Source organism: Hemibagrus wyckioides, linkage group LG03, assembly GCF_019097595.1.
Source record: "Hemibagrus wyckioides isolate EC202008001 linkage group LG03, SWU_Hwy_1.0, whole genome shotgun sequence".
Classification (NCBI taxonomy): Eukaryota; Metazoa; Chordata; class Actinopteri; order Siluriformes; family Bagridae; genus Hemibagrus; species Hemibagrus wyckioides.
The window spans coordinates 14,573,512-14,587,900 of NC_080712.1; the positions used below are offsets into that span (position 1 = coordinate 14,573,512).

The 14,389-nt window shown below is 37.3% G+C and overlaps 1 protein-coding gene and 1 long non-coding RNA gene across 2 annotated transcripts; both read left to right on the plus strand.

The window, feature by feature from the left end:
* Positions 1–7,531: 7,531 nt before the first annotated feature.
* LOC131351030 (uncharacterized) lies at positions 7,532–8,513 on the plus strand. The gene is made up of 3 exons (XR_009204329.1): positions 7,532–7,669; positions 7,774–8,231; positions 8,363–8,513. It is a non-coding gene; the product is annotated as an uncharacterized LOC131351030 (long non-coding RNA).
* A 2,714-nt stretch (positions 8,514–11,227) lies between these two features.
* On the plus strand, positions 11,228–13,534 carry LOC131351264 (galactose-specific lectin nattectin-like). The gene is made up of 9 exons (XM_058386612.1): positions 11,228–11,265; positions 11,414–11,494; positions 11,597–11,641; positions 11,997–12,038; positions 12,134–12,175; positions 12,310–12,401; positions 12,566–12,691; positions 12,821–12,920; positions 13,041–13,534. The coding sequence occupies exons 2-9, from the start codon at positions 11,434–11,436 to the stop codon at positions 13,118–13,120; spliced, it is 588 nt and encodes a 195-aa protein (XP_058242595.1). The 5' UTR covers positions 11,228–11,265; positions 11,414–11,433; the 3' UTR covers positions 13,121–13,534.
* The last annotated feature ends 855 nt before the right edge of the window (positions 13,535–14,389 follow it).

Genomic DNA, 14,389 nt, shown 5'->3' on the forward strand with positions numbered 1-14,389 from the left:
AAAGTGTTATCATTTATTATAGAGTGTGCTTTGTTCATTCATTCAACTTCAAAGCTCAAAGTTCATCTGCCGAGTAGATCTAGTTGTCTAGGAGCTACTGGAACAGTTCCCTGACAGACCACCAGAGGGGGTGCTGGTAGGTGATTCATCATAGCCTAATCCTAATGTTTTCAGCCCTTTTGTATCCGTCGTTGTCAATCATTGTTGTTGTTGTTGTTGTTTGGTCAGGCGCTGTTATGTTTATAGGTTCCCATATTATCGTTACGTATTGCTAATCACGTTTTGTTTGTCTAGTGTCCTGTGTTAGGTTTGTTTTGAGTTCTGTTAATAAAGCAGCGTTGTAGTTCGTCCAGCGTGTGGAGACCGTGATTGCAATTTAGAGATTCGGGTTCGAGCCCCGCTTCGGGCGGTCTCTCCCGAACGCTTCTCTAGTAAATAGGTTTACTTTTTGCACATGAGACCTGAAATGAGTTTTAATTGATAAGCACATTACCGAGCGTGTCAGGATAGTGAAGCCAGTCTTTTGGGGTTTGGTCTAGTTTGGTACATATTTTATTCTCGTATGACTTTTAAATTACTTCATTACAGTAGTATCTTTTTTTACTCTTGTATGAAAACCCATTAAAACATGCAATGCAACTTACACTGATCAGCCACAACATTATGACCATTATGCTTAATATTGTGTTGGTCCCCCTTTAGCTGATAAAACAGCCATGACCCGTCGAGGCATGGATTCCAATAGATCCCTGAAGGTTTGCTGTGGTATCTGGCACCAAGACGTTAGCAGTCCTGTAAGTTGCGAGCTGGGGCCTCCATGGATTGGACTTGTTTGTCCAGCACATACCACAAATGCTCGATTTGGATTCAGATCTGGGGAATTTGGAGGCCAAGTCAACACCTCAAACTCGTTACTGTGCTCATCAAACAGTGCATTATCCTGCTGAAGGAGGCCACAGCCATCAGGGTATACCGTTTACATGAAAGGGAGTACATGGTCTGCAACATTGCTTGGGTAGGTGGTACATGTCAAAGTAACATCCACATGGATTGCAGGACCCAAGGTTTCCCAGCAGAACATGACACTGTCCCCGCCGGCTTGCCTTCTTCCCATAGTGTATCCTGGTGCCAGGTGTTCCCCAGGTAAGCGAAGCACATCAGACCTGGCCACCTTCTTCCATTGCTCCGTGCTCCAGTGCTGATGCTCAGTGGTGCACAGGGGTCAGCATTGGCACCCTGACTGGTCTGCGGTTATGCAACCCCATATGCAACAAACTGTGATGCACTGTGTATTCTGACACCTTTCTATCAGAACCAGCATTAACTTCTTCAGCAATTTGAGCAACAGTAGCTCGTCTGTTGGATTGGACCACATGGGCCAGCCTTCTCCCCTTGTTAGACGCACATCGTTAATAATAATCTGAATCACACAAATGTAATGTGGCATAATTTGGTGGATTGTGGTGTATTTTTTATTAATATAATTAAGATAACGAGATGCTAAGTCAAAATAATTAGTTAGAAAGTATGAAAATATGTTTATTTAAATATATTATTGGTTTTTGGAAATTATATTTGTGTAATGAATGTTTAACAATTTACAATAACTGGAGCAATAAAGATTAAAGAGTAAAGATCATTAATGACAGTGTTATACAGCTTACAGTAATCTAATAATTGTTATAAAGTGCTACAGCTTCCTGTAGGTGATTTAAATTTGAACTACAGTCAATTTCTGGCCAGTTTCATTGCACATAATAGCAAAAAACTGGTTTTTGTTACCAGCAGAAAAAAACAGCAGAAAACTGGTTTTTGTTACATTTACATTTCTAGCATTTGGCAGATGCTTTTATCTGCTAGAGAGATGTGCATAAGTGCTTTGATGTCTCTGTCAATGAATAAATGAATAATAAAACATTGGTTCAATAGGTCACTGTTACGGCCCAAGGTTGTGCCGGTGTTCTTTTCTCTTTCTATCTCTTCCTGCTCTCACCGCCTCTTAGGTTCCCCACCCCCTTGGAATCCCATTCGTCAGCGGAGACATCTATCATCATTAACCTGTGTGACGTCACCGCGTTCACTGCCAATCCCTGAGATCCGCGTCAGTTTAAAAGAGACGCCTGTGTGGACGCTCACTCTCTTCTCTCTTGTTTTTTCTTTGCTCTCTCCCTTGCCTACCTCACTTCGCTTCACTCTGATCTACCGCCGGGAAAAGAGGATAGAAAGTTACGGGTAACTGATTGTGCTACACGTAGGAAAGTGATTTTGTATAGAGACACTAGTATAGGAGCAAGCGCCACTCCCTGTATGTTTTGTTTGGGTTAGTTAGAGTAGTTTAGATAGGGCGTGGAAACGCCGAAGACCTTTTCTTTTCCCTTTTATTTTCCTAGATAGATTAGAGGATTGTGGCGAGTTAGTTTTGTTTTGTTATATTTCTTTCTTTCATTTGGCGCCGCTGTGGATCCTCTCATTTCCCTTCTGGTTGGAAGATAAATATTGTAGATCTATCTATTCATGTTTTTTTTTTGTTCTGATTCTGCCGTAAACAATAAAAAAACTCTTTTTATCCTTGCAATACGGTGATTCGGCTGTCAATTGCTACCAACCTCACTTAAATGTGTCACCACTTAAATGTTACTCCTGGTACCCTTAGACCTACCATCTTGAGGTCGTAACATTTAATGGGGGCTCGTCCGGGATCATCAATTTTGTGATACCTGGAATGGTACACATTTTTGTGTATGTTGGTGGCAATTGACGTTGGTGCGTAAAGTGCGCGTGTACGCGGTAGGGATCTTGTGCCTAGCTAACTCTTCTTTGTGATGGAGGCTTTCAGTTTGCAGGACTTTGTTCTAAACCCGACACTAGGACAACTGAATATTTGTAGGAAGCAGGATTTATTAATGGTAGCTGGCCATTATCAGATTGTAGTGAATAAACAAAGTCGCAAGGCAGAAATAAAGGACAGAATATTGTTGCATTTGCATTAGAAGAATATTCTTCCTTCGTCAAGTGTTGGGGATGAGACTGCTGAAAATGTTGGCCCTGAGGACGGTGCTATAGCGAATCCCAGTCACGGGACTGAGGAGGATTTGTTGAGTGGTCAGGCTAATGCTGACGCGGAGGCGAAGGCTGGCTTGCCCCTCTTTGATCCGCTCTCTCCGATTTCCTCTAGTTCCAGAGGGGACGCACGACTGAAAGTCCACTTAGCCCGTTTGCAATATGAGGCACAGGAGAAAGCGCAAGCACGTCAGGCTGAATTAAATATGAGGTTGGAGATACGTAAACTCGAGATTGAGGCCGAAAAAGAGGTCAAACTGCGACAACTAGATCTGGAGGCATTGAGGGTTACTTCCAGTTCAGCCGCGCAGCCGAGCCCAGCTCTTGCCTCTGATGTTTCTCCGCCCATTGATCCATCCCAGAGCACGTTTGACATTAGTAAGCACATTGCCTTAGTACCTCACTTCAGAGAATCTGAAGTAGACTCCTACTTTTGTGCATTTGAACGAATAGCCACTTCCCTCCGTTGGCCCAAGGAAGTTTGGTCATTACTTTTGCAATGCAAGTTATTTGGTAAGGCTCAGGAAGTTTGTTCCACTTTGTCGGTAGAGGACAGCTTGAATTATGAGAGTGTCAAGTCTGCCATTCTCCTATCTTATGAGCTTGTTCCGGAAGCTTATAGGCAGCGATTCAGAGGACATAAGAAAAATTCTACCCAGACGTTTGTTGAATTTGCGAGGGAGAAAGGATTTTTTTATTCGATAAGTGGTGCACAGCTAGTAAGATGACTGATTTTAACTCGCTACGGGAGCTGATGTTACTGGAGGACTTTAAAAGTTGCTTGCCAGAGCGAGTTGTTGTTTACCTTAACGAACAGAAGGTATCCTCATTGTCGCATGCAGCTGTTCTAGCGGACGAATTTGTGTTAATGCACAAGAACGTCTTTACACCTACACGCTTAGAGAAAACCCAATCTGCACCTTATGCACAAGCAAATTGTTCCAAATCAACACCAGCTCGAGAGGAACGCGAATGCTTTTACTGTCACAAAAAGGGTCATGTCATTGCTGATTGTTCAGTTTTAAAAAGAAAACAACACCCACAAGTGAAAAGCGTAGGTTTTTTAAAAACTCAAACTACTGTTAACACAGCTGATAAAAGAATCGATGACAACTATCGACCTTTTATTCTGGAAGGGCTAATTTCCTTATCTGGAAGTCCCGAGGATCAGATAAAGGTAAAGATGCTTCGAGACACTGGTGCTATGCAGTCCTTTATTGTTGCAGATAAATTGCAGTTGTTGGATGACACTTTCTGCGGTTCTAGTGTAATTGTACAAGGCATTGAGATGAGTTGCATCAAGGCGCTGTTACATTGCATACATCTCCAGAGTGATCTGTGTACAGGATTTGTGAGAGTGGCTGTGCGTCCGACACTTCCTGTGAAGGGCGTTGACTTCATCCTTGGAAATGACCTGGCAGGAGGAAAGGTAATGCCTGTGTTAGAGGTTGTTGATAAACCAAATTTATACTGTCATTTGGATTTGTCTGACACTCACTCTAATGTTTTCCCCGCGTGCGCAGTTACTCGCGCTCAGGCGCGCAAGTTTGGTGATGTAGTTGAGTTGTCTAATTCATTCTTCTCTCCGCTCCTTGCTGGTGAGAAACCTGTTAATAATGAGATGTCTTTAGAAAAGCAAGTAGTTACAGAGAGCCCTGTTAATGTGGCTGAGAGCGACATGTTACAGTTACCTGTGTCACGAGAGAAACTTATTATTGCGCAGAAAGAGGACGAATCTCTTATTCGCTCTTTCATTTCTGCTGTTTCGTCTGATGAGTTGAAAGACATGAAATGTACGTTTTTCATTGACAATGATTTATTGATGAGGAAATGGTGTACGAATGCTGATAAGGATTTTGAGTGGAATGTTGTCTATCAAATTGTTGTTCCGTCTCCTTATCGTAATCATGTTTTATGTCTTGCGCATGATCATCAGTTCGCTGGTCACCTAGAAATTACAAAAACGTACAGCAGAATTTTGAAACATTTCTTTTGGCCAGGATTAAAGAGGGATGTAGCTAGATATTGTCGCGCATGTCACACTTGTCGGTTGGTAGGGAAGCCGAACCAAGTGATTCCACCTGCACATAATTGTGGATTGTGTGGGCCCTTTGCCAAAAACGAAATCGGGAAACCAATTCCTATTAACCATCATGTGTGTCGCCACTAGATTTCCTGAAGCGATTCCCTTGAGGAAAATCACAGCACCCGTTATCATTAAAGCACTGATAAAATTCTTCTCTACTTTCGGTCTTCCTAAAATCATTCAAAGTGATCAAGGGACAAATTTTTTGTCTAAGCTTTTCAAGCAGGTATTACACTCACTCGCCATTACTCATCGCGTTTCAAGCGCATATCATCCTGAGAGTCAGGGTGCGCTTGAACGTTTTCACCAAACGTTCAAGTCCATGCTTCGTAAGTACTGCTTGGATACAGCTAAGGATTGGGATGAGGGAGTCCTTTGGTATTATTTGCTGCGAGAGAAACCATACAAGAATCTATTGGGTTCAGCCCAGCCGAACTTGTATTCGGACATCAAGTAAGGGGTCCGTTGAAAGTTTTAAAAGAGAGAATGCTGGCTGTTGAATCAAGTCCGAAAATGAATATATTAGATTATGTTAGCAAATTTCGTGATCGCTTACACTCTGCGTGTATTCTAGCTAAAAACTCTCTGGCCGGTGTACAGAAAGATATGAAGCAAATGTGGTATTGATCATCCCATTAGGTATTGATCATCCCATCCCCTCTCTTAAATGTGTCACCACTTAAATGTTACTCCTGGTACCCTTAGACCTACCATCTTGAGGTCGTAACAGTCACAGACTTCCAGACAGCATCCTACAATATATAGAACAAACAGGAAAAAAAAGCTGGTTTGAGTGTCTCGTGACTCAGCTGTACGGACATCTAAAGGAAGTTCATTCCACCACCTCGGTGCCGGAATAGAGAAGAGTCTAGATGTGTACCTTGTACCCTGAGACATAGTGGGGCAAGTGGAGGGAGCGCAGCAGTGGGGTGGTGTGTGAGAACTTAGGCATGTTGAAAATAAATTGTGCAGCTGCATTTTGGATCATTTACAGAGGATGAATTGCATTCAAAGGTAGACCTGCAAGTAGAGAGTTGCAGTAATCCAGTCTCAAAATGACAAGAGACTGAACAAACACATGAGCAGCCTGTGCAGATAAAAATACCCGAATCCTTCTGATGTTGAACAGAAGAAACCAACATGCACATGGGAGGAAAAGGACAGTTGATTGTAACAGTTGATTGTCCATGGTTACCCCAAGGTTGTGAGCAGTGGCCGAAGGGGGGATCAGAGAGTTTTTCAGGGATATCACAAGATCTTGGGCTGGGGATGAATCATCTGGGATGACCAGCAGTTCGGATTTGCTGGGATTGAGTTTCATCCACAATGATATGTCTGCCAGACATGCTGAGATCCAAACAGAAGCCATGGTATCTGAGGGAGGGAAGGCGAAGATAAGTTGAGTGTCATCAGCATAGCAGTGGTAAGAGAACCAATGTGAGGATATAACCTTGCAAGAGAGTGAGTATAGAGGGAGAATAGGAGAGGACCAAGTACTGATTCTTGGACATTGTTCTGCGAGAGATAATGGGACAGTTGATTAAAAGGAATGCATTCAAGAATTTTGGAAAGAAAGGATAGAAGCAATACCAGTCTGTTGTTGCTGATGTCTGAGGGATCCAGAGCAGCTTTCTTCAGGATGGGGATATACCTTGCTCTCTTGAAGGTAGTTGGTACTTAGGCAGATGCTAAGGATCCATTGATGACTGTGATGATGAAGGGCAGGAGGTCTTGCGAGATGGTCTGGAGAATAGTGAAAGAGATTGGATCAGTGGGTAGGTGGTAGGATTGGATAAGATGATTTGCAAAATATCTTCTACCACTTATTTTTATTATTAATACTATTAATAATTATTTATAATTAAATCTAGTAAATAGGTTTACTGTTTATACCAGAGACCTAAAATGGGTTTTAATTGATAAGCACACAATTAACGAGTGTAGTGAAGCCAGTCTTCAATATCTGATGCTTTTGGTGGTTGGTCTTGTACATATTTGTATTCTTATATGGCTGTTAAATTATTTACAGTAGTATCTTTTTTTTTTCTTTTGTACGAAAACACATTAAAACATGGTACACTAAAAATTTCCTAATTTACTATTAAAGTATGTATGCATGCTTTCTATGCAGCAACTCACAGGAATAGAAGAAAAAATACTATTACACAATGCACAGTTTGGGTCTAAAATTATTTTACATTGTACATAATTAATCTAGACATTTGCCTATAAATACAAAAGGGGCTGGTAAAGATAATGGTTGTATCTATAAGTACAAATACTATAACATTGTTATCAATTCATTAAATAATCAAAACTTATAATTTTATTTTCAAATGACTTAATCTGACATTTTAATAATTAACTATTATGTGATATTTCTTTAAATTTTAATCTTAACAATTATTCTGTTATTATATAGTTAAAGATGTGGGAGCCATTAACAACATTGTAATCATACATTATTACTTGTGTTTTCAGTTGAGGATAAAGAGGAAGCTCTCAAAGCAGATGCTGCTGAAGGTAAACAAGTTAATTAAAATGTTTGATCAAATAGAACTTTTGCAGTAAATTCTATTAAACCAATAGAAAATAAGGTGTGATGAGATGTGTATTATTGTCCACAGTTAAGTCACATGGATGGATTAAATATAATTCACGTTGCTTTTGACTCATGAGGTCAAGTGTGTCCTGGCTCAGTGCTGAGGTAAATATCAGAATTATAAAATTAAACATGGTAGCTGAACAGTCACGACTGGCATCTGTACACAATATTGGGGAACATAAATTCCTGCAGAATTTGCTGGAAATGGCTGGTCTATCATACGCTTGGATTGGTGCTTACAACTTCCAGGTAATACACTTGTATATCACAATGGCCTCTGATTGGCATCTGAATTGAAATAAAAAAAATTATTTAACCATTTGTGGTCCTGTGTTATTGATATTATTGGTCTGTAAGACATATGATTGTGTATTGTCTAGGGATCATGGCTGTGGGTTGACACAGCTCGGTTCTTCTACAGTAACTGGTACTCACTGAGCAATGTGCCCAGCTACCCATGTGCTGTCATGAGGAACAATGGTAATATTTATTTTCTGTTAACTTACATATCTACATTCATTCAGATATATTCATACCCTTTTCAGATCTACTGTCTGATTTTATTCAGATTAAATGTGTTTCTAAACTTTGTATTTTCATCTTTTTTTCAGTTGGCTGGACTAACACTAACTGTGGATATTTATATCCATTCATCTGTGCTATTGACCTAAATACATGTTACAGGAGTGAGTGATAACATTTTGCTGATGATATGATTAGGAGTAAAATAAACTGTGATTATTTTTGAGAACTTTTTGAATAATGAACACTGTTTAAGTCAATTAATAAAAAAGAATCTAAAAAATCTAGAAAAAAATGACCCTAAAGGCAATTCTCATTTATTTCTAATTTTTTGTAAATTGCAAAGAGCTCTTAATGATATTTGTATCTCCACACAAAGAACTTGCACCAGCTTGAGACTTTAAAGTAAAGTCTTTTAACTTGTAAAGTGTTACCATTAACACTCACAGAACACATAAACTCAGTAAAGAAAATGTTTACTGTATACCATGCTGACTGTGATCTTTTTTAATCATGTGCTTCCACACTCTAAACATACACATTTTAAGCATTGTTTTTAATTTATTTTACTTTTCCTTGTAACTACAGCCATCACCATCATCATAAATATTATTGAATATTTACTTTCTTTGATTTTAAAAATTTAAAAACTGCCAGAGGTTACAGTTTAGTACCACAGATTATTTAGTATTTCTTTACCATGCAATAAATCAGAAACGTTTGACAGATTCATTTCAAATAATTTCAGTGTCTACTTTCCTTATTGTACATACCCACAAGCTGATTACTGTCAGCACTGCACCAGCTTGAGATAAACTAAACTTGTAAAGAGCAGTCATAGAACACATAATCTTAATAAAGAGTATGTATACTGTATACTCCTCATGTTTGTGTTCGCTGCATATATTTCCAGTTCTACTAAGAATTGTTTGGTTTTTCTCCTGTTAAGATTAAAAATTATTAACCAAATATTTTGCCATATTGTGACTCAATCTCAGTTACTCATTATTAAATTCTTGTTTAAGGAGCTGCTCTATAACAGGAATACTGCATTATGCAATTGTGCTGTTGCAGTGATTATCCGCAAGGATATTTCCTCCCAGCAGAGTTTTTAGACTGATTGTATCCTTACTCTGTGTTCTAGTGAACTGCAACTGATGTATTCATTGATAGAGACGTCAAAGCAAGTTTGGCGCCTGCCAAATGCCATAAATGTAAAAGTGCCTATAGCCGTACTGATATTCAGTACATTTATTCACTACAGCAGCACTCTAGCTTCTATTGCTAAAATAATAGCAGGCACCATCAGGCATTATACCTTACATAACGCCTAGAGGATTACCTGAAGTTTTCAGTCATATCAGCATAAATTTAATAAAATTGTCCATAAGAATTTTGAATATTAAAGAGTACTTCGGATAATATTTAAACACATTATATGCTTTGGAAGTGCATGAATTATAAAATGTAACAATTAGATTAAGTAAATATTCAATGCACATAAACATAAATATGTTTATTTGGAAAATGTGTTTGTGTTATCAATGTTTAACAATGTACACTACACAGACTTGTTACTGGAACAATAAAGATAGATGAAGATCATTATGACAATATTAGACAGCTAACAGGAATCTCATTATTGTTATTGTAAAGTGCCACAGCTTCCTGTATGTGATTTACATTTCAACTCCAGTTAAATTCAGTGCAGTTTTACTGTATTTTAATAGCAGTTTTTATCATTTGAGAGTAGGTCTTTTGGTAGCTTACATAATCACATTATTTCCTGTTGTATAGAAGTCAACAAATAAAATCTATCACTCTCATTATTTATCACTATTTTCATGTCAAGATAGTAGTTACTGTGTGTGAATCACCAGCTATTGCTATTAACTTGGGAAATATTTTCCTTTGATTTGAACTGTTAATTTATACACTCAGCTGTAACTTTCTCTAACTCTGGCCAGAGCAAAGCAGAACTGCTCAATCATGCTCAGTATTAAATGATCCACTCTAAGCCATGATAGGGACTGCCTGCATTCATGCAGATAGAATAATAACGTTAAAACTTCATGATGGAACAGTGTATGCGATTAAAATGTTATATTTAAATTTATTTGATTCATATAGGCTTCTGGGATTTTGATGGGGCCCCCTGATTCTGTGGGGCCCTAAGTGACCTTGCTTATTGCGAACACTGCTAAATTTCACTATTTGTATCACTTCACTTGTCTGTGTTCACTATATAAAATCTCAGTACTTCTTGTTGTTTTGGTTTCTTTAGAAACTTTTTCTGCTGGCCGAGCAAAAATGTTAATGAAATCATCTATCAGAATTGAACATATTGTAAACTGTTATGTAAAATTTTCAACAAATGGAAGTACATGAAATAAAAATGTAGCAATTAAATAAGTAATTATTAAATGCACAAAAATATTCATATTGATTTATTTGTAAAATGTATTTGTGTATTTAATGTTTAACAATTTATAGTAAACAGATTTTGTACAGGAACCATAAAGATGGTTGAAGTGAAGTGAAGATCATTAATAACAATCTTATACAGCTTACATGAATCTCATTGTTGTTGTTGTTGTTGTAAAGTTCTAGAGCTTCCTGTAGGTGATTTAAACTTTGAACATTTGAGCCAATTTCAGGCCAGGTTTATTGCACATTAATAGCATGTAGCAGTTCTTATCATCTGAGTGTAGGTGTTTTGGTAGCTTATTAAATCACACTGTATCCTGTTGCACAGTCGACAACATAGAAAATCTATCACTATCATTATCTATCTAACACTTTAACCAGAGGCAGTAATCTATGATCAGTTTTTTTAAATTAAATTACTGTAAACCATAAAAGAGTAGCAGGAACATGGTCATAGAGTGACATTTCCTGGTGTGGATTGGTATAAATGGCACACGGGGAATCTCAAGGAACAGATTACTCTTGACTTCTGCCAGACAGATACAAGCTGAGACCAAAAAAATTGGTACATTCTCTGTCTCTTTCTTATTAACTTTGACATGTGTTTTCATTCGAAAATAAGCTGCACCAGGAACTTACTGCATGTAGAACCGGAATTGTTTAATTTAGATGTGTTTTAGAATAATTTTTATTTATTTTTATTTTCCATCTAGTGACAGTCATCACCATCATCATGAAGGTTTGGATTGTGTGTGTGCTGCTGTGTGCTGCCTTTACACTGAGGACTGCCACAGGTGAGCAGTAAGAAAATACTAATTGATGAGTGGTGATGTTTTATTAATCATTGTGACTTGTGTAATGTTATTTGTAAAGTGACATTCATGATGTTTTTGCAGCTGCAGCCACTGAGACTGGAACTGAGCAAGAACAGGAACTTCCAGGTTAGTGACCACCAACAGTGAACACTCTGGGATGTAATGAAATACTCTAATAAGAATGACTATTTTGTCATTATTATCATTATTATTATCATTATTATTATTATTATTATTGATTATTATTATTATTATTATTATTATTATTATTATTATTATTATTATTATTATTGATACTACTATGGCAGTGGAAGATTTTGATATATTCTTGAAAAAGAAAGAATACATAAATTGGTTTTCATATATAAATATATATATTTATTTATTTATTTATTTATTTATTTATTTATAATTATGTAAACATTTGATATAATGTTTTTAATAAGATATGGTTATTTGGTAATTTGGTTAATTCCTATAGAGGAAACTACTGAACTGGCTGTAGAGGAGTTGGTTGATGCAGGTCAGTATATTGGTGCTTTTTTCTATAAAGACATCTGCAGTCCAGCGGGATCCATCAACAAGATTGTAATCATACATTATCACTTGTGTTTTCAGTTGAGGATAAAGAGGAAGCTCTCAAAGCAGATGCTGCTGAAGGTAACTTTATTAACACAGTTAATTAAAGGTTAATTAAAATGTCTAATCACATAAAAAGTTTTTTTGCCATAAATTCAATTAAACCAGTAAAAATAAAGAATGATTGGAATTGAGATGTGTATTATTGTCCACAGTTAAGTCAGGCTTCTGTCCGCATGGATGGATTAAATATAATTCACGTTGCTTTCGACTCATGAGGTCAAGTCTGTCCTGGCTTAATGCTGAGGTAAATATCTTAATTCTAAAATTAAAAACAACACAATAAAGATTAGGAATTTTAAGATTTGCTACAAATAAATCAAGGAGGGAAATGGCAAAGAAAAAGGAAATGTTTTCTGAGAACAATCTCTGAAATTTTTAGACATTCTTTTCTTTCTTTCTGTCTCATAGGCACAGTGTGTAGCTGAACAGTCACGACTGGCATCTGTACGCAATATTGGGGAACATAAATTCCTGCAGAATTTGCTGGAAATGGCTGGTCTATCATACGCTTGGATTGGTGCTTACAACTTCCAGGTAATACACTTATAAATCACAATGGCCTCTAATTGGCATCTTAATTGTAATAAAAAATTATTTAATCATTTGTGTTTCTGTGTTATTGATATTAGTGGTCTGTAAGACATATGATTGTGTATTGTCTAGGGATCATGGCTGTGGGCTGACACAGCTCGGTTCTACTACAGTAACTGGTACTCACAAAGCAGTGTGTCCAGCTACCCATGTGCTGGCATGAGGAACAATGGTAATATTGATTTTCATTTCCACTTTTATTCATATATACTCACACCCTTCTTTCAGATCAATTGTCTGATTTAATTCAGATTAAATGTGTTTCTAAACTTTGTATTTTCACCTTTTTCAGTTGGCTGGTCTAACACTAACTGTAGAAGTGGATATCCATACATCTGTGCTATTGACCTAAATACATGTTACAGGACATAGATGAGTAATTGTCCAACATTTTGATGCTGATATGATTGAGTAAAATAAAGTGTCATTTGTTTTGAGAACATTTTGGTTAATGAACACTGTCAGTTAATTAAAAGTACATAAAAAAAATCTAGTAAAGAATGATTCTACAGGCAATTCTCATTTATTGTATATTGCAAAGAGCTCTTAATGATTCTTGTATTTCCAAAGAAGGAAACATATTTAGAATAAATGAACAGACATTTAGCCTGAACCAGTTAGGAAGGAAATTGAGCAAAGCTGGAAATGCTAATAATTTCAAATAATTTCAGTGTTTATTTTCTATATTGTACATACTCACAACCTGATTACTGTCAGCACTGCACCAGCTTGAGATTTACTAAACTTGTAAAGAGTTAACAGAACACATGATCTCAATAAAGAGTATGTTTACTGTATACTACACTGATTTTGAGCTTTTTTTAATCATGTGGTTCCACACTTTTTAAGCATATAAATGAAACTACAATAATTAGAAGACAGGCAGGATATAAATTGGCTGCACATAAGAAAATAAACAAAGGATGACCATAATACAAGATTGGATAAAATTTAGAATAATTTTTATTTATTTTTTGTTTCCATGTTCATCATCATAATTATTGTCAGTATTCCAGGTATTGAACATTTACTTTCTTTGTTTTAAAAATTTCAAAACTCTATAACCTTCACATAAGTGTCTGGCACTTGAGAAGGAGGCACATAAACCATGATATACACCAGAAACATTCACAATGGATGAGATTTTCTCGCGATGCAATTATGTTGTGAGAAAACTGGTTTTTGTTACATTTACATTTCTAGCATTTGGCAGATGCTAGACTCTGCTAGAGAGATGTGCATAAGTGGTTTGACGTCTCTGTCAATGAATAAATGAATAATAAAACATTGGTTCAATAGGTCACAGACTTCCAGACAGCATCCTACAATATATAGAACAAACAGAAAAAAAAGCTGGTTTGAGTGTCTCGTGACTCAGCTGTACGGACATCTAGAGGAAGTTCATTCCACCACCTCGGTGCCGGAATAGAGAAGAGTCTAGATGTGTACCTTGTACCCTGAGACATAGTGGGGCAAGTGGAGGGAGCGCAGCAGTGGGGTGGTGTGTGAGAACTTAGGCATGTTGAAAATAAATTGTGCAGCTGCATTTTGGATCATTTACAGAGGATGAATTGCATTCAAAGGTAGACCTGCAAGTAGAGAGTTGCAGTAATCCAGTCTCGAAATGACAAGAGACTGAAC